Source organism: Ictalurus punctatus, chromosome 14 (genome assembly GCF_001660625.3).
Source record: "Ictalurus punctatus breed USDA103 chromosome 14, Coco_2.0, whole genome shotgun sequence".
Lineage (NCBI taxonomy): Eukaryota > Metazoa > Chordata > Actinopteri > Siluriformes > Ictaluridae > Ictalurus > Ictalurus punctatus.
Window position 1 is genome coordinate 27,560,478 of NC_030429.2, and position 21,848 is coordinate 27,582,325.

Sequence of the window (21,848 nt, forward strand, 5' to 3'; positions counted from 1 at the left end):
CCCTTGGGCTCTGCAAAGAAACTGAAATGGGTCTAAACCCAAGAGATGCACTCTGAAACTTTTGTAATGGAGCTTTTGTTTACAAAGGTGTGGGTTATTTCCTATGGAGGGTTTATGGTCATTAACACCACCAGCTGATATAGAAGTGTTTTGGGTGTTGTTTTCTGCTAATGAACACTGTCTTGATGTGTGTCTGTGAGATCTGTGGTCATATGCATAATCAGTCTGTAGATACACTTTCCATTACCCATCACCCTGCCTGTTAGGCCCCTTCACCTCTTATACGAGTGCAGGTTTGTAGAAGGACCTGAAGCAGTCAGTTCATGTGAGGAAACCCACTAACTTCCTAGAGTTGAAGATGTTCTGTACTGAGGAACGGGATAAAATTCCTCCAAGCCGATGTGCAGGACTGATCAACACTTACCCCAAATGTTTATCTGTAGTTATTACTGCACAAGGAGCTCACACCGCATACTGAAAGCAAAGGTGCACATACTTTTGCCACTCACAGATATGTAATATTGGATCATTTTCCTTAATAAAAAATTGACCAAGTATAATATTTTTGCCTTGTTTTTTTAAATTGGGTTCTTTTTGTCTACTTTTAGGGCTTGTGTGAAAATCATGATGTTTTAGAAAATTCTAAAGGGTTCACAAACTTTCAAGCACCACTGTAGATAAAAACTCAGCAGAAGCAACAAAACTCGTGGCTTTCACATCTTCAGGTTCTGGTGTGTGCGTGCGTGTGCATGCCTGTCTTTCGCTCGTGGGTAATGGGAGGCACTAAAAGCACAAACAGACACAAATCATCACGCATTATCTGCCAGTTTAGCCCGCCTCTTCTACGTCCACAGCTGACACTTTACCATGTCCCACAGCCAAAATGCATTTAAAAAATATTATTAAAAAACACTATTTTAGCAACTTCTTTACCAGCAAGGCATCAGAAGTCCTGGGGGTCTCTTTTATCAAAGTGTGCATAAAACAAGTTCAATATTTGTGTGTAAGTGCCACCATTACTCAAGAAAATTGGTGTTTATCACACAACTGTACACAATGACCGTTAAGTCTCACTTAAAATCTCACTCACTGAATGTGTGAGAAGTCTCACACATTCTAAATTGATGAGCTTGTTCACAGCCTCTCTCATTTGCATAAAGAAAGCCCAGAACTTGCCTTATACGGTAAATAACTTTAAAAAGCCAGGTCATTGGCTCTTGGCGCTGCGTGTTGTGGAGAACATGGAGCATGTGTATAAATCTAAAGTTGAACTTCAATGAAATAGAGGGACTGTTACATGAAGCAAAACAAAAATAATTTATTTGGCACTTTTACGAGAGGTTTGTGTAATAAATGCATTTTTCAAAGATTTATGAGTACATGTGTGCATTCTACTGCCCCAATTACATTTAGAAACTCTGCAGTGGGGTGAAAATTCATCAATTGTTTTCTGCTGCCAGTTTTGGAAATGTAATGTATTGCAGTGTGATTGATATGAATGAAGGTTAGACGTGTCACTGAAATGTACTCATAGCTAAAAGCACTAGAATAGAGATCAACTAAAATGGCATTGTACAAATGAAATGGACTGATATTCCACTCCTCACTTTCAACATAGAGTTTCCAGTGGTGCTAAAAACATGTTCCTCCCTATGTAAAGCTGCACGAGCCAAATCCTCAAACAAGGCATAATCCTAATTCTTCTTAAAATTTTCCTTTTATATGATTTTACATTTTATCTGTCACCTGTCTGCATCTTCTTGTGAGCAGTGAAATCAGTAATTACTCTTTCAGTAACTTGAGAACACCAAGAACAGTGTGTGTTATGTTGGGGGGAGGGGGGATGTATGTTAGGGGAAGCTGCTGAATGCTTGCAGTACGTGACCACAGCCCTGCTAATCAGTCGGATGGTGGGGGGCTGCGGAAAATCAGAGGATACAGAAGAAAAAAATTGATCGTTGTTCATTAATCCACAACAGCAGTGTTTAGTCACAGGCCCAGAAGTCTGATCGTATAATGTTGAGGAAAATCAATCCTTCCAGCCTAAGTCAAAAAAATTCAGAGACAGAGGGCTTGTAGATGTCAAAAAGTAACACAACTTTATTGAAACAATAAAGTGAGACAGTCTGCAGCGGGTCTGAATTATACATACACAAACATGTCTTTATATACCTTTATATAAAAGTAAAATTATCCCTGGGTGGGGCATTCACCTTTTCTTTCTAGAACAGACCAATCTCCATCGCTTTAACTAATTATTCTCACCCATATGATACCTTATATTTGTAGCGCATGCGTATGTTCTTTAAAAGTTTGACCAGACCTGGGTTTTTTACTGTGTTACATAATTCACCCTATAGCCTCATCTTGTTCTTTCCTCCTGGAATTCTTATCTCTTCTTTTGACACTGATGTGCAAGCTTAGGGGGCTTTGTTTGGAAACCCAGTTCTGGAATGTGCATAATTGCTTTTTTATTGCCACAAAGTGAAGCTGCTTCAGACAAACACACGGTTCTTAATTTACTGCCACAGAGTGAAGCTGCTTTAGACAAACACAAAGCACTTAATGTTCACATTTCGAATACAACGTGTTAGAAGTGTTTTATAGTTTTAGATTATGCCTGCTGTGCAGAGGTACGGATTGACATAGAAAAGAATTAGGCCTACTCTTTAGTAAGACACAGAATTCTTCTAACTCAATACACACTTATAACTTGACCAACAAGTGTACTATGAGTTTATATAATGCTTCCCACAAGTAATTCTTAACTGTTGGGTATACATTGGGTATACATACCAGATTATACCTGATGAACATATCCAAACATTAGTAAACTTTGTAGATACACACATTGATTACACTTTATACCCTATACTAACTAGCTAACCTACGAAACAATCCTGAGGTACAAAAAATAAAAATAAAAAATAATTTCATACAATATGTATGTTTTCATACAATCACCTTTCATTTTCTGAATTAACTGTGGATCTTCCAGTAAGCTGATGTGCGGTTAGCCAGCTAACACACGCTAGGCTAGTGTGACAGGGTTTGCTAGTCAGCTAACATGAAGGTATTTTTTGGGAAAGTAACTATTTCTACCCTGTAATTAATCCATATTAATTTAATAAAATACTGTAGTAACCTCAGGGCTAAAGCCACTACATCTTATTGTTAGGAAGTTATTTACCTTCTTTATTCTACACTTCCTTGATATATTTTTTGCTGCCCACTTTAAAATGCTACTCATTGCAGAATGGTGCCGGTAGGTGGCGATATTTACTGACTGGAAGAAGAAAGTCCATCCATCCATCCATCTTCTACCGCTTACTCCTTTTCACGGTCACGGGGAACCTGGATCCTATCCCAGGGAGCTTCGGGCACAAGGCGGGGTACACCCTGGACAGGGTGCCAGTCCATCCATAATGTATTTTACCCAGTTGTTGGTTATTTCCTGTTCAGGACATGTGGTTTTAGTATCATTGTGGTTTCAGTGTTTCATCAAAACAGGTCCTCAGGACCACAGTAACGTGTTTTATTTAGTTTCTGAATTCTAGATAAAGGTTTTCAGTATAATGACGTGCCATGCTTCTATTTATAGTTCTATGTAATGCTGTGCAAAGTATGCTGAACAAGTCAGTTCCTGTTCTCACTTAGTTCATAGCAGCTATAAACAGTTGCTCCCTCAGCAGCCTCTATTTTTCCTTTCACTTAAACTTAATGAGACAAAAAAAGCAGTTTGTCATGTTACCAGGAAACCACTGACTGGGTCAGTGCATCTCCAAAATGGCAGGTCTTGTGTGGTGTTCCCAGTATACAGTGGTTAGTACCTACCAAAAGTGGTCTAAGGGAGGACAACTGGAAAGCTTTGGTCCTGGCATTCATGTGGATGTTACATTGACACGTACCACCAAAATAATGTGCAGGCCATGTACACCACTTCATGTCAAAGGCTAATGGCAGTGACCTCTTTCAGCAGGATAATGCACCCTGCTACACGGCGTGGTTTAAGGAATGGTTTGAGGAACAAAGAGTTCAAGCTGTTGACTTGGCCTCCAAATTCCCCAGATCTCAATCCGATCCAGCATCTGTGGCATGTGCTGGAGAAACAAGTCTGATCCATGGAGGCACATTCAGAGGTCTTGTTGAGTCCATGCCTCGTTCAGTCAGAGCTGTTTTAGCAGCACAAGGGGGACCTATACAATATTAGGCAGGCAGATTTAAATGTTATGGGTGACTGGTGTATATTAGAAGTCAGTCAGTGTTTAAGTTTCAACTCTCAGACATTCAGATCTTCCAGTAAATCCTGCATTAATTTTATTAATTAGAAATCTAAATTTAGATTGTCATTATCACCACATGACCAGGTTTTTTCAAGTTCAAATTGTTTTATTATCATTTATACCATATACAGCTGTTACAGTTCACAGTGAAACGAAACAACGTTCCTCCAGGACCACGGTGCTACATAAAACAACACACTAATCACATTATTTAGATAGAATTTTACTCCTTAACAGATGAAGTGCAAATAATTAGAGAAGTTCCAATAATAAGTCTGAATCACACCTCAGAAACACTGACAAACAACTGTCAAGTTACACAAACTAACATCATTATCCATACCATATGCAACAATAATATTACATCAAAAATATATCTTTTTATATAATGATAAAAAATTCTCAATTGACATAGTGGTCTGAATACAGAATCATCCAGTTGACTTAATAACTTACAAATGAGAACAGTGTAATCCTCATATATAAATTAAATATCAATTTACACTTTGATGCACGCACATAATCAAAGAATATAACTGAAAATCTCTTCACTCTGTGCAGTCAATGCATTTACTCTGATTATACAAGGCGCATACCATACTACAATACCACACTATACCATTCTATACAATACCATACTACCTTATACAGGTGTATACAAATTGCCCACAGAACAGCGAGACAGTGATCGGTTTACTCAATACTTTTAACATCACCGTGTGGGAACCATTAAATGGCGGTGAGAATCTCTTCTAAAATGGCTGCCATCATGCCTTTACATGCTCAAGGAGTTCTTTGTGTAACAGATATTTAAGCCAGTAGCGCCCTCTGCTGGTCATTGCTTTCATAACAAAAAGAGACAGCAAAGCAAACATGTCAGAGCTCCACTCCAGCTGGGAATATCTGCCTGCCACATTTCTGAATACACTTCCTGTATTTCCATTTATACTACCAAGTGATGGATTATTTATTTATTTATTTATTTATTTATTTAGTATTATTATTTGCGTTTGGCAGATGCCCTTATCCAGAGCAACTTACATTTCTGTAATTTAGACAACTGAGCATTTAAGGGTTAAGGCCCAGCAGTGGCAGCTTGGCAGGGCTGGGATTTGAACTCACGACCTTCCGAGTTCAAATTTTCACAAATCTTTCAACTGTAACGTTTTCTTCAGAAGCAGGAAGTAGATTGTTTGAAAGGAAATGACCATATATAGCAAATATAAAGATTAAGAACATTCATTAGCTTGAAACACCGCAACACGTGTGAGGTCAAACCCCAGCAGAACCACGCGGTTACTGTTCCACAGCAGACATCTCAATCCTAAACAAACTGTAAACAAAAACAACCTATTATGTCACTGTACTGTACGAGTATGTGACAATAAACACAAACAACTTCTACAACCTAAAGCTGTAGACCAGAGCACTTCATCCACTGCCAGGTGGCCAAAACGATCAAATTAACCCTGTTTGTGGTTAAATTTACTAAACTAATCCCGTTTAAACTTACTGAGCAGCAGCATGTGACAGAACTGTCATCATTAACCAACATGGAGGTAAAATATGGATCTGAAATCAGGTTTTGAGCTCGACAGCAAAGGGTTAATAACAGTTTAAGAATGCACATGATGTCCATCTTCTCTTTCAGGAGAGAAACACCTGGTCAACATGTTTAACATGAACTCTGTTTCTCATTAAATCTATTTCTCCTTGTGTGTTCATTAATGTAGAAGTGATCCAGGTTTATCTCCCTATACTCGGGTCCTGTGTACACTAATACACAGCGGCTCACCTGCTTGAATAAACGACGCTAAACTCCTAAACTCTACAATTCACAATCGGAAATACTCACCAACACGTCCAGTAAACATCCTTAAATACTTTAAAGACAATATAAAACATATTGTGTGGATAAAATAAGGATATTTACGTACCTCAGCCCATGACAGAACGGAGACAGGCTGTAGGATGACTTCAGGTTTTTAGCATTAAAACACACCTATTATGGATTTGAAACGTGTCTAATTTTGTTTCAAAGTTCTCATACAATAGATTTACATGCATCCGAGGTGTATATATATATATATATATATATATATATATATATATATATATATATATATATATATATATATATATATATATATATATATATAAAAACCACTAACATGCTCATAATTTAAATTGCAGCATGACTTTTCCTCCAGTGTCACAAATGACGTATTAAATCAGTGGTGTCCAATCTTATCCGGAAAGGACCGGTTTGGCTGCAGGTTTTCATTCCAAACAAGCAGAGACACATCTGAGTCTATTGAAAGGCAAAATGATTAGACAGGTGGAACCAGGTGTGTACGGAAACCCTAAGCGGCCATGCATCATTATTTTTTTTTTTCTATTTTTTTCTCGTGGTCTCGATTTTCCGGTGTACTGGACATCCATCATCCAGAAGTCAATGGGGTTTTTTGGGGGGCTAAATGCCTGATTTAAGGTCTGTGCTTAACACAAGCTCAATATATGTTCAGGTTTTATATTTTGCCATAAAATACATCAGTAATACCCCACTCAGGATTAAAAATAATAGTAATAATAAATAAAAATAACAATAAAAAAGCGGGCTTTGGGAAACGCAGGTCAGCACCTTATAGTAATGGAGTCAGTAAGGGACCGTCTAAAAAGTGCATGACCTGGGCAACTGTACAATATTAAACTACTAAGTTTATATTCGTCTACTTAATAGGATATCTAACTTATTCCGGTGTTGGGATACAGTATGGATAACGAATTTTTATAGCATATATATTAATGATATACCTTTTATTTTACACATATAAACTTATTGTGCCATATAAAAATCTTATACAGTTGCCCATGTCATGCACTTTTTAGATGGTCCCTTACTGACTCCATTACTATAAGGCGCTGATGACCTGCGTTTCCCAAAGCCCGCTTCCGCTTCCGGGCTTTAACGGGAGAAAATTTTAAAATATTTTCAGCTGTATTGGTTCTGTGTTCACTTGATACACATTATTAAGACAATACACATTATGTCCTTTTTGTGTGTTTATTTCTTGAGAAATAGAAGAGAGAAGCTCGAATGTACAGCGAATGTCCGATATAAACCCAACTTTAACACGATGCCCACGGTTTACAAAACCGAGGGTACGGAATACACACGGCTGTTTTTTTTTTTTTTTTTAACCTGACACTAGGGGGGCGCCGTAGTCGAGGGAATCAGGGTGATGCTAACTTCTGGGGGGGTCTACAAGAATACCTCCTCCCTGTAGGATTGACGACTTCCACATTAGTGTCAGACACTTGAGAAGGGACATCCCTCCCTCTCTTAATGTGGAGACAAAGTCCATCTCTACAGCGGGACATTATTACATTTACCCACTCACAAAGCACCAGGTTTTCTCACAATAAAATTACAGTGAGAAAAAAGATTTTGGTTATGTCAAGATCACGGAAAACAACAGAAAAAAAATGAATAATGCATGGCCACTTAGGGCTTCCGTAGGCTAATAAATAAAATGACTTGCGAGTGATATCCTCTACTCAAGTCATGTTTGATGAAACGCGAGTTTCTCTGAGACCTCGTGCCTGTGAAATCGTTACTATGGACAGGTGTGTGTTCTCGCGCTCTGAGCGAATCTTCTAGTGTGTGTGTTTGGAGGATTATAAAGTTAAAAATCGGGTGAAACTCGGTAGAAAATATATTCATAAATAATGAATCATACTTAAAGGTTGTGATCCAGAGGCGCAAGATGTTCCAAATAAAGGGGCACTGGCGAAAACAGCTCTAGTGTTTGAAGGCGGGTCAAAACTGTTTGATCAGATGATGGGTTTTTTGTTAAAAACCTACGTAGATGAATACAGGAAGTAAAGTCTGGAATCACTAACGACTCGTTTCAGCTGTTCAGAATCGGTTCCTTCTTTTGGGAGTCAATAACTCCATTTGTCATGCGCTTTGATTTTTGAAACTTTGCAGATGTTTTACATTCACAAACAGCGACATAACACTACACGAAAGGTGATATCTGAAAAAAAAAGGTACACTTTAATGCTAACGCCTCAAACTGAAGGCAACTCTTTTCAGGAGAAAAATGTAGATGACGTCACCGGCTAATTTGCATACCAAAACCTGCCGAGTGATGATTGAATCTTTTCTGAATAGAAATGGTGCTTTTTTACAGAATAGAAACAATTAACACATTTCTTAATTTAATTATTTTTCGAGATTCAGTGAAAAAAAATGGAATTTAATGGAATTGAATTTAATGTGGACATTAAATGTGTACATTGTTCCTGTTAATATAATTAGAAAAGTATGGAAACTCAAAGAAAAAAAACATCTTACAATCACTAGTGGTGGTGATGTTCCCCATAAAAAAATAAAATAAATAAATAAATATATATATTCATTCTGATGTGGAGGAAATAAATAAAACAAATAAAATCACATGCTAATGTCTATATTTTTCATTTGAAAGATCTTACAGTTACAAACAGTGTAATGTGGGATCCTATAAAGTGTGCGAAAGTGTATTTCATGCTGTGTCCTGTGCTTGTGAAAAGTGTGTAAATAAATGAATCATGTGTAAATAAATTGTGTAAAAAAAAAAAAACTTTCCACATTAGAGCTTGAAAAAAAAAACCTGACATGCTTTATCCTCGTTTAATTTTTACAGAGACTTTTTCTATCTTCTGAGAGGAATTCTAGATTATGACCTGACATGAATTAACGCTCCAGTGACAAAGAAGAAAAACAAGCAATTTAAATAGGGAACTAATCAATCAGGGAACTTCACAAACACATGAGGATGGTTGAGACAGGAAATGGAGGGAGACAACAGGGGAAGAAGTTGTACAAGGACAGTCAAGGTGCCCTCTAGTGGCCAAAGGTGGATTGCACCTGGGGGCCATGACACATGCAGTGTATAGACATTTTAAAATAAATTTTTATGAAAGTCGGATTTTTATGATTACCAGAGGGAAGACTGTAGGTCCAGTAAAGCACTGGAGTAGCTGAGACTGATTTAATTTTTTTTTCATAGTTTTAATTAACATTTTTTATTATGTATCAAAAGTATCTTTATATCACAAGTAGTACAATTAGGCACAAGGTTTTCGTTAAGGCTTTTCAATATTCAATAGTACTAAAATGCTTTGGTGACTCTTGGGTAGATTTTTGTAAGACAATTTCATCAGGACAAGATAGATTAGATAGATTAGAGAGGAGAAGCCTGAAGAAGAGTGGATGAAGTAGTGTGTATTGCAATAAGAAATGGAAAGTTGTTTTGTTAGGTTTGGTAACCGGAAAAACCAGAAACAGATTTCTGAGAAATCGAGTGTATGAATGTAAATGTCAGTCAGAAAATCAATATGCTGTATCAGCAAAGTATGAACATTCAGTGCACAAAGAACAGGTTTTAGCAACATGGATGCACAATCCTAGCAGGACACCTAGAACTGGAAAGAATGAGCTCATTAAATTGTGACAAAAAGTCATGAGTCCATTTGGGTGAGCGATATATTACAAGTAACACCAATATAAACAACCCAGCACCTTTTCACTTCAACCTGTTCTTCACTAGATAGCATTGAGATGTATAAAGTCATCCAGTTGCCACCATGTCTCAAATCCATTGTTTTCTGACTCTTTGCAAGTGGAGCACATCTGAATCAGTCAGAAGGGTGCAGTTAGTTTGCCAGATGCTTTTAGTTCTAGGCAAGTTCCTGCTTCTCCAACTGTTTATTTTATTAAAATCAAGGGTGCCAATAATTCTGGAACTGTCCAATACTGGAGAAGGTGCTGAGATCAACTCCGTCAATAAGGCCAGAGGTGCAAATAAATCCTTTTATGTACTCCACAATGGATACAATAGAGAAAGCTGACTTCAGCTCTAATACTTTAAACAATAAAGAGCTGCTGCAGGAAGACGTACACACGCCTGGCAACAATGGACACAGGAACATTCTGCCAAGTTTTTCCAAGAAATATGAGATTTAATTATTACTGATCAATCACAGGATGAAACATAATGCTGCACTTTACACATTGTGTAGTCAATATTAATATTTTACAGAAATACATGGTTTAAATACTTAATACATTAGACAAATAGTGCGTAACAGTCTGCAATTGTATACCTACTGTACAATGTGCATCCGTGTACTGTACACATATGCAGCTTATCTTTTTTGCATGATATAAATCTAGAAAAAGTAAACATGTTGCTGATTTACATTCCCACAGTACTGTATATATCGTATTTAACGTCCAATCCCACCAGATCCAGATAACGAAGGGCTTGATAATGAGATAATGAATTGGATTAAGTGTATTAGAGAAAGGAAACAGTCATCTGTACAGAAGTGTGTGCTGTCGAGAGCCACTGAGTTTAAATGAAGCTCTGTTACTCAGCAATACCATGAAAGACTGAGTCGATATGATTCACGCTTAAAAAGTGTCTTTCAAAAAGGCATCATCTGTGGGGGGTAAAAACAAAAACCAGAGAAGTAGTGGCTTTTCCAACACACACCTGGAGGATCCCCAGGCATGGGATGTGACACTGGGGCTCTGTTTCAATCAATAATAATCATAGTGATCATTACGGAGAAAAAGACAAAGGTACTGTAGATTTCAGGTTTTAATATTGGGAAAGTAAATGTTACAGTTGCAATGGTATAAAATGGAAAGAGATCAGTAGTACTGTACATGCAGGATAAATGTTTAAACCTTGGACGGGTCAGTCCATCCTTGTGACTATACTTAAGTCAGTTTACTGAATATTTCTGCTGTACTTGATTATTACTGTTTTTGTCTCATTGCTAATAAGAAATGTCCTCAGACATTCAGGACAAAAGCCTCAAAGATAAGACACAAAGAACCGACTGAAAGACTCAAAGGCTCAACTCAAATATCTGACTCAAAAAGCCGAATCCGATCTGACTTAAAGGTCTGATTCATAGATTCTATTCAAAGAGTCAACTCAAAGATCTGACTCAAGGTTCAGACTTAGCCAACTTGTTAGCTGTCTTGTGTTAGTGACAATGGAAGATGGATTAAGTGTCCTTAAATAACATCAACAAACTCACAAGCAATGAATTTTGACTAAATCAAGTAGCAGCTAGTACCCTGTTTACTGAATTAGTTCAGCTAGTGTTCAGCTAGCTGTATGGATAGCTTGAGTACAATCTACATCATCTCGGGCTTTATATATAATAAAATTGGATTTTAACGTCATTTTGTCCAGGCCTAAATGACTAATAGCTCTGCCATTTTTGCTAAAGCACAAAACAAAATGGCATTGTTCAAAATAGCCTTCGGTTTGACAGAAATAATGAGAAGTGTATTATTGTTTAGAACAAGGACCTAGCACACTGGAGTTTTGTTTAGTTTGTAATGAAGCGTTTTTGGTAAAACAACAGGTAAAAACATTTCTTTTCTATCTTTCTGGGGGCACAAATGTTCTTTCTTCTTGTACTTGTGTACAAAAATATACAATTACTCTAGTAGTTTTCTTTAACTAATACATGAGTCTTTACTTTTACTTAATTATCAACATACAACACTAGGTCCTCAATGCAAAAAAGTGTATTTTGATCAAATAGCAAAGGAGAAATTGATCATTTTACCTGACTCTATCACCATCCTTTATACATTTTGATCCTCTGTTGCTGCTCAAGTTTCAGGATGACATCATATTCAACTCCCCCTCTGTGTTCACCTGCATGAATGGACTGACGATGCCAGTGGTCAAAGTAATGGTGCCATCGTCCATCTGCACTGGCCCCAAATCCAAATACATTCACCTGTCAGAGAGAGAAAGGTGAAGAGTGAGACTACAAACATGTCTACAGATCATTTTGTTTTAAAGAGGTCATTTGAAACTGGACTACTTCATATGCTGAAGTGTAACATGTGTACTATATAATGCTAACTTCTGCCTGCTAGTTTTCCTCCACTTGCAGAATGAACAAGTCCTGTCATTTCCACAACTGCAGTGGGAGTGCAATTTAATGTTTTTTCTTTGGTAAACAAATTAATTTGGAAATTAATAAGGAATTAATTTGTCACTTTGCATAAGAAGTGGGTTAGCTATAGGGCATCACATCCAGGGTGTATTCCCACCTTGCACCTAGTGTTCCTGGGACAGACTCTGAATCTGCCATGACCCTTGCCAGGATAAAGTCTTTACTGAACATGAATGAATGGAATTTGGCAAGCTGCCATAAATATATGGGTATACCCCAAATTGCATACTGCTATACTATAGTACAGGGAGATCTAGCTAGTGGACAGGAATTGGCAAATGTCCATATTGGGAGAAAATGGAGTAAAATATTAGAACCTTTAAAAGGTTAATCAGTTGTCCCTCTAGAGGAACCCTTAAAGATTTTTGTAGAACTTTACCACAGTGTGTTTTCCTAGTAGACAGCTTTGTTTTGTGTACACAAAATGATGATCTCCCGAGCTGTAGCTGTCCTACCTTGTTCCTGCCAAGCCTGGGCCTGGAGAAGTGCTTAGTTTTAAAATCCTTTTTTGTGCTTCATGGGAGAGCGATTTTATATTTACATGTCTAGTTCTAATGATTAAGTGTCATGATAAAATGTCACTTTTATATTCGTACTCGCGTCTCACTCACGTTCTTTTGGCCTGGTAGGTAAAACTTCTGTGCCCCTTTATTTGGGAGTATTTCCCTGGTTCTCCCCCAGGGTGGCGTAGTTGGATTTACTAAATTTGTATAAATGTTTCCCTCCACTTAGGACTGCCACAAGAAGCAGATCAGCTGAGGTGCTACTACAGCTCCAATCTGTGTTTGGGTTGAATTTGATTGTGTCTTGTGTGTAAGCTGCTTTAATCATCTGCCCAGCAAATAAAGGGAAATCTGAGTCATATTTGTGCAGTGAAGGATTTATTTGTACATGAGGATGTGGATATGCAGGTGTTTATGGAAATCACAAAAACCCTGTAGAACCTGTTTATCCTGCTTGTTCAAAACTCGAGCACTAGGCAAAGGAAGTCAACCGCCTTGAAGCCAAGGGCCCCCAAACATGCAAAATATTTTTAATTATTAATGCTGAATAAAGTATGCTGAAAATTTGAATCTGTTAAAACACTGAATAGGGCCCCATTCCTATAGTTTGCCTATAGGGCCCTGTCACAAAGTGAAGGTGCACAAAGTGTTGTTGTGGGGGGGCAAACAAACAAACAAACAAAAAAACAGGGAAATAAATCATAAGAGAGTCAAGGTTAAAAAAAGGTAAAAATGTCAGGTGATCAACAAACTGGGTAAACTAAATAGGACAAAGGTAAAAAATAAATAAATAAATAAATTAGATCGGGTCAACAATAAAAACACAAAATGGGAACAGATCCACGGTGCAAATTTTTTCCAAAACCCAATAATGTAATTAGCATTTTTCCTTCCCTCACCCTCATGAGAAAGTAACAGTTACCTGTAGGCTGTAAACTTTGCAGTCTGTTGGTATTAGATGTCATTATGTATGAATGTAGGATCATTGTTAATAAATTATGGATTAATTTATTTATAAAGCACCTTTAATAAGAACAGAAACAAACCAAAGTGCTGTACAAATAGTATAAAACAGATTCATAAACAAACATTTAATAATACCAAATACCGGTGGACAAATGAGAACTTTACACCCTAATACTGACGTAAAAGATAAAGTATAAAAGTGGGTCTTCAAAGAAGATTTGAACATAGCAATAGAGGGTGAAGATCTAATATGAACAATGGGATTATTCCAGATTCTGGGAGCAGCTACTGAGGAAGACCGGTCACCTTTGGCTTATAAACATGAACAAGGCACTGAAAAGAATACTTGACTGGATGATCAGAGAGATCTTAAGGCAATATTCGGGGTAAGGAGATCAGACATGTACTGAGGATCAAGTCCATGCAAAGCTTTAAAAACGAACAGCAAAATGTTTAAATCAATGTGGAAATCCTTTTAAAGTCCTTGTTAAATTTAGCTGGTCTGCAAACTAGCGCTCATAGAAAGGAGGGAGGAAAATCAATCCGACCGCCAGGGACGATGATGAATTCCAATGATAAACCTCTGCAGAATAAAACATTATAAAAAAGATATTGTGAAGAACAGCGCATAACAACTGTAGGTGACATGCCAGGAAAAAAGATTACAAAATAAAATGTCCATATGAAAATTAAAAGTCCATATGAAACATAAACTATGTAATCCACGGTGCAAATTCACAACGTCGAACAGCATAATCCAGAAAGACAAACAAATATCAACCAAAAACACTTTAGAGCCGCAGCAGATAAACACGCCAGCGTTCACACTTATTCACACGTAGGGTCAATGTAGCACAGCCAGTCCCCCTACTGGCATGTGTTTGGGAGGTGAGAGGAAAGCTAGGGTTAGTGATATTACCAACTGTTGTGCTGGAAGTTGCATTACTCAGGATCTGTCCTGACTGGATTGTATCGGACAGCACCCTCCACCAAAACCACAGAACCTGAAACAAAAGGATGCACAACTATAAATTCCATGTTATTTTTACTGAATACATTCTACACCACTCGGATGTGTCTTTAATTGATCAGGATTAAACCCATCAGTGAAGGAAGGTGTTTCTTTTTTCCCCTCAAGATGATTCACTGTATATTTGAATCGGATGTAAAATAATATAGAAGACATGTTTAGAAGCAGACAGTGAATCATTACAATATGTTGTACTTAATGTAAATCTCTGGAGAAGTGATGTGATGCAGAGCGATAAGATGCATTAAAGGTTTATTATAATTTTATTAGGACTGGCAAAGTTTACATGTTAATAATTTCATTCTAATGCACGCAGCGAATGCAGCCAGTGTTCTGTTCTTCTGTTTGGAATTCTTATCAACTGAAAATCACTCACTGATGCTGAGGATGGAACCTCATGAACAGCCTAAAGATCACCGTGAGATTACTGAGGATGGTACCACTTAAAAACCATGAAGATGGTTGTGGATGTTCTTGCTTGGATAGCCTTAGGACTGCAATTGCTAACAACAGTTTACACTCAAGTCTCCATCACTGAACAGCTAATATCTTCAGTTTGATACAATAGACTTAAATTTAAGATTATAATGAATACAGAAATAACTCAAGTTTCTCACAAGCTCATGAATTCCTGGTTACACTGTTGCCCTTTTCGATTGCACTGGTGTCACCCAGATGAGGATGGGTTCCCTTTTGAGTCCGGTTCATCTCAAGGTTTTTTCATTATATTTTTGTTGAGTTTTTACTCACCACTGTCATCTCTGGCACGCTCATTAGGGATGAATTTATCAATTTAGATATTATTTAATTTAATTTAATTTAATTTAAATTTAGATATTTCTGTAAATCCAGATAGAAATGATCTCAAACCAAAAGAAATTAATTTTAATTAAAAAAATATATCTGGATTTCTGTAAAGTTGCTTTGTGTCATGTCTATTCTTAAAGTTCTATACACTGTAAATATAATTGTTTGATGTAACAGTGGTGGAGACGGATGAAAGTGCAGATTGTAGTTTAGTGAAAAAACAAACAATACAAATGTAGCTTAGAAACACTAAAACATGAAAACATGACGTCAAGGCAAACCATTCTTTATAGTGAGTATGAGTAGAGCTTAAATGAAAAGAAGAACAAGTCAAGTAAAGACTTTCACATGATGCTGAGGATACCCCTTTTAGCAGTGCAGTCACATAAAGAGAGTAGCACAGGAAACGCTTCTTTATAGCTCTGAATGTGACCACACACTGTTCAGAGGGTCCACACCAATTCTGTCAATAATCTCTTCAGTAACATGGGTCTCGTCACATTCATGTAATTATCAGGTTTCTGTGTTCGTGAACACAAGTAGGTTCAGGGGGTGTAACAAGGCCAGATCAAGACAAGAGATAAAGTGAGTAAGGAGACAGTTTACAGCTCTCATCAGGTGCAGAACAACTTTTTCTAATTGCAGTGTCATTTATTATAATGTTTGTTAAATAGCAACGAAAACAAATACATCCTCAAGTTTAGGGCTAATAAGAAAACAAGGATGAATTAGATAGTTATTGAGGATGATGCTGTTTGGGTTAAAAAGCACTTTCAGATAACATCTTGTGGATTAGTGTTTCCATCTGATACTCACCACGATCGTCCTGTGATGTGTTCAGCAGGAGATGTTCTCCTTGATCATTAGGATTTTCATCTGAAACATAAAGTTAAGTTTGGTGGTTAAAGAACATTTAGAAGGGTTAAAACAGCAATGATTCTCACCTGGACTTGTGTTTGCAGGATTTATTTGTGTATTAGGCAGCGAGTAGGTTTGTGGAGGATCAGGGTTTCTGCGGTTTTCTGCAGAAAAAAAAAATCCCAAGTGAACTCACTTCAGAATCTTAATAATGGGTTAAGTCTAGTTAATTTACTGTGGAAATGATCTGTATGTGAAAGCAATGCAGAAGCTGTCATTTTATTCCTTGTAAACATTTACATGGATTTCTTTGTAAGAATAAATCACATCAGTCTTGTACAAAAATTTAAACATCCTTAAAAACTGTCAAAGTGACACAAAGTTATGTTTAATTTAGCTTCTGTAGCAGCCCTCTGGTTTAATTCTGCTAAAGAATTAAACACCATGTAACAGCTTTGTGTCAAACACAGCGTCCTCCTCTAATCATACGGTGCTACTCACGCTTTATTCTTATTTTACTGTAAAGCACAGCACCAATCACTCCAATCACTCCAATCACTGCAATCACTGCAATAGTCCCAGCTGCTCCTACTCCTACTCCTGACCAAAACCCGGCTAAAGGAAAGAAAGATCAGATGAACAATTGTGTTATAAAATACAGGTCGAGCAAAAACTACTACAGCTCTTGTTTATCCTAACAGTCACCCCACCTATAATCACAATTATATGACTTATTCAACAAATGTCTTTATGTACTGTATAATCACATTTATGAAATCACAACACAGTTAAACATTACACATCACATTTTGTCCATTTTTCCAATAATGAAATACGGATGTTTTATTTATAAGCAAAAATATTTTTCTCTATTGTAACAAAATTAAACACTTAACATCTGTTATCATGAAATAACTAGAGTGCTATTACAGATGCTCTCATATAATTATTAATTGTTAATAACCCAGCGTTTCATGTTTTGAGTAAATAATTCTACAGGGATACCAGAATTATAAGATTATAAGCTTAAACATGTTTTTTTGTTGTTGTTTTAAATAATTAGTAATAAGTAGGTAATGGGATGGTAAAACTGGTTTGTACTTGTTTACAAACAACACATCAATTTTCTAATGTGTTCTCAATAATAATCAGTAACTGTAGCAGTGACATATTACCATATTAAAATTACCCATAAATGTAACTTTTCCAGTTAAAATATCATAATATGAATATCATTTAATGTTGAGTAATATCAAACAATTAGACATTATAGTGGACTTTTTAAACTTTACACCATTTTAGTCTCTTACAGCCAAAAAATCTGCTTATTACACCAGTGCTTCAAAAATGAACATTTTTAATATAAAGTTTTTTTCTGTAAATATTATTATAATGATTATAAATTAATATTTAGTAAGAACTAGAAATAAACACCAACTTTTAACCATTACTGTACTAGTTACTAGTAACTGGTGTGTTGTGTTATTTGTGGATATGGAAAGCATGTTACTACAATATTACACTCCCATTACACACTCAAAACTGCACTGATGCGAACTTCCATTACAGTCTGAAGTGAGTGGCGTGGTTTTCTGCTGCTGCTCTTCAATGGTTGGGATGCTGCAGCTCCACACTAATTTAAAGTCAGAACCACATATGGGTGTAATGGTCCGGCCACATAAGTTTGGCCATGTATTATAATTAACCAAGTGTCACGCTCTCCCCTTTAGACAGAGCTGCAGCTTGCAGCGCGCTTGGAGAGCCGGAGCGAATGTTGATAACTGTGACATTGTTTACTGTGGACACTTGCGTTTGTTTTGTTTCTGTTCTGTCTCCTCCCTGTTCTGTCATTTGTTGTTGTTTGAGGGTGTCTCTTCATTGTTTTCAGCTGTCAGCACTTAACACTGATTATGTTCGGGATATATACCCCTCGCCTCCCAGTACACTTCACGGAGTATTATAGTTCGATAGCAGATAGTTAACGTTACGTACCTCGATAGATTAATTTAGTTTAACGTTAGATTAGTTCTCTTAGACCACGCTGGTGTTTTCCGCTCCCAGTTCCCAGGCATAGTTTCATGTTTCCTGTTTTGTGTTTTGACCCCGTTTCCAGTGACCGCGACTTCGATTTCTGCCGAGCCCCGTTTATGCCTGTTTGACGATCGCCCGACCCGGTGACTGTTTCTGATTACGTCTCTGTTTTACGATTTGTATTTATCTGCATATCTCTCTTTAATAAAGCTCTTAACCACAATTGCTTCCGCCTCCGTTCACGATTCGTGACACCAAGTTAGAAAATAAAAAAAAAAAATAAATAATAAAAAATGAAGGACAGAATTCATTAGGGAGTAAAAAAGTCCAGTGAACGTAACATACTGAAATAAATGGAATGAATGTTACTGGTTGTATAAGAAATTAAATCTGCTTTACAGATAATTAAATACACAAGTATATCTCACCTCTGGGAACTTCCTTTTCAGCTTCACGCTCTTCTTTCTGTTTTTCTGTAAGAGAAAAAACATTTGATCATCTTGGTACAATCACAGCTCTTCTGTGTGAACTCTTCTCAATGACGCTAAAGTGTTTTACTTTGTACCTGTAGATCAGGGACACATGTAGGTCAGGTCACTACTAATGTAGCTCAGTGTTTACATTCTCAGTCTTACCTTTAACTCCAGTACTGTTTTAACATGCCTTATTAACTCACCCTCTCCACTAAAATAAAAGCTTTCATATTAGTAACACTATAATATGTGATTATAATAAATGATCAAATATTTTAGAATAATGTCAACTGAATATTTTGACAATGAATATCACTTAAATAGTATTTCATAGGTAATACATTGTACAAATAACCAAGAGAATGATTTCAGCTCCACTGTTCCTGCTGTCTGGGGTAAAGACGTTCTGATTTAAAAATCTACTGCACATTCGTGTAATGAAAATGATTTAGATGTAAAGTTGTGATGCTTCTACAAGTGTGTGATGAAACAAAAAAGATGGACAGGTGTTGTGTGTTCTCCTGGCTCAATCTAACACACACACATAAAGAGCTTTGTAATTAGCTGTTCAGTGCAGAAGTCCTCAACTAGTAGTTAAAACACTGAGATCATTAAACTGCCCCATATGAACCGCTTTTGTTATACAGTAAGTAGGGATGCACTGAAATGAAAATTCTTGGCCGAAGGCTGAAACAGAACACTTTTTTTTACCATTTTTTCACCATTGCATAAATTAAATAGTCAAAGTGTGCTTTTTACTATTTTGTCTCGTTTTTCAAAGCAAAAATCAATTACAAAAACTACAATTTAAAAATATTTATTTAACACTGAACATTTTTTTCATTCCAGCAGGCACAGGCTACCAACAAGGCACAATATAACTTTAAATAAATAAAAGAGTAAAATATAAATATTGTGATGTGGTCATCTTTGAGCCCCTTGAATAGCCGATGTTGGGCCTATAACTGACTGCTGAAAGAATGGAACACTCTGTAGCCTACAACTAAAAGTGCATTAAAAAGTGCATTAAAAGAGTGCAGAAACTGGTTCTATTGGGTTCTATAGGGCTGATTATATTGGGGATATGTACCGCTCGCGCCCTGTACACCTCACCGAGTATTAGAGTAGATATAGTAGAGTTAGATACGATGTTAATGTTCTGTTCCTTGATAGATTTAGTTAAACTATAGATCAGTTCATTTAGTCCCTTTGCTTGTCTTGACTAAGTTTTTTGGATTAAGATGTGGATTTGTCTGCCTGTCCTTAAATAAATACGTCTTTACCTGCTTCCGTACTCTACTCCTTTACGTCTCGCGACGTGACAGAAACAAAAAAGTAAACATCCGAACGGCACGTAGCTCGTGCACGCGCGCGCCCCCTCATCGAGGTCGTGACATTGGCGCGTCTCACTCTGGTTGCTAGGCTACTTGGTCGCGTCATCAAACACGTCACTGTTCAGTCAAATTTATTCGGCCTTTTCACTTATTCAGCTGAACACCGGAAATGCTTTTTTCGCTATTTTTGGCCGAATAATTTCGGTTGCCGAACATTCGGTGCATCCATAACTGTAAACTTAGTGCCTTTCCAATTCTCCCTCATGTCCAGCTTTGATTTCTGATGTGTGTGATGGTCAGTGTGTGATCTACTGAGACTCACTCACTTACCTTCGACTGAGAGATTAACACGGCTGATCTCTACTGTTTCTGTCTCGACAGATCCCTTGGTGCGATTCACTATCTTGGCGTTCCAGTAGAGAGCTGCATCAGTAGGTGTCAGATTGCGCAACACCAAGGCACAGTTCCCCTTACGCAGCTCTTCCTCAGGAACATCCACACGCCCCTCATATCCCTCACCCTGATAGGTCTCCTCACCGACTCTCTCAAACACAGTCTCAGATCCGATCTCCCACTTAATATACAGCGTTCCATTGACTTCACTCTTCATTTTACACGGCAGGACAGCTGTAGACCCCACATGACCAGATACAGTGAACTCAGGTACTGCAGAGAGGGGGTCTGAGATGGGAAAATTAAAATCTAGATTACTTTCTCACCTTTTAGACAATGATCTTATGTTAAGAGCTTTATTTAATCTATTTTATAACAAAAAGGTACTTACTCACACACACGGTACCCAAGACGATGCAGATGGAATAAAAGGAGGTCATGATGCCCCGATAGTGTCTGGAGGAGCGTGTGAACATTTTCTAAAACAAGGAAAGGAAGGTGTCAAAAAAGAAATATATTTGAATATCAAAAGGTAACAGAGTGCTTATTGGTTTATATCAATCATTTCTCTTTTTATTTATTTATGCTATATTACTTATACAATATACTGTAATATTTAATTTCAGATTCCAATAGGACAGATAAAGTCATATCCTTGTAAATCACCACCAGTTCCACAGCGTCAAATCCATCAATACTTTCACATGATAATCACCATCATCTCCTCCAATGGGCTTTTCTCAAGTTTCCCCTATGGAGCACGCAGCAAATATCCTTCACCATCAAACACATCAAATTTAATTTATATATCTAAATATATAATAATCTCTCTCTCATTATATATATATATATATATATATATATATATATATATATATATATATATATATATATATATATATATATATATATACACATACACATATATACTTATACATACATACATACACACACACACCATTGTAACTGATGCTATGAATAACTATTTGAGGTTCTAATTAGGTTTCACATTTATAGCTAATATATTTAATCTTACAGTATGAATAACAAAATACAGTTAATAGTAATAAGAACTATTTTCTCTACAGTAAACAACTGTTGAAGGTAACAACAACAACAACAACAATAAT

At 36.9% G+C, this 21,848-nt stretch overlaps 1 protein-coding gene across 32 annotated transcripts in view; it reads right to left on the reverse strand.

Annotated features, from left to right (window-relative positions):
• LOC108274794 (uncharacterized) overlaps positions 1-21,502 on the reverse strand; it is a 588,939-nt gene extending 567,437 nt beyond the window's left edge. For 29 of the 32 annotated variants that reach the window (XM_053685830.1, XM_053685861.1, XM_053685859.1 and 26 more), the window contains exons 1-3: positions 21,434-21,502; positions 21,110-21,197; positions 20,656-21,006 (exon numbers count right to left, since the gene is read on the reverse strand). In XM_053685830.1, the coding sequence (XP_053541805.1) occupies positions 20,656-21,006; positions 21,110-21,197; positions 21,434-21,439 (445 nt within the window). In that variant the 5' untranslated portion in view covers positions 21,440-21,502. The remainder of the gene's footprint in view (positions 1-20,655; positions 21,007-21,109; positions 21,198-21,433) is intronic. The other 3 variants (XM_053685838.1, XM_053685837.1, XM_053685842.1) reach the window with 3 other exon arrangements.
• Between the last annotated feature and the right edge of the window lie 346 nt (positions 21,503-21,848).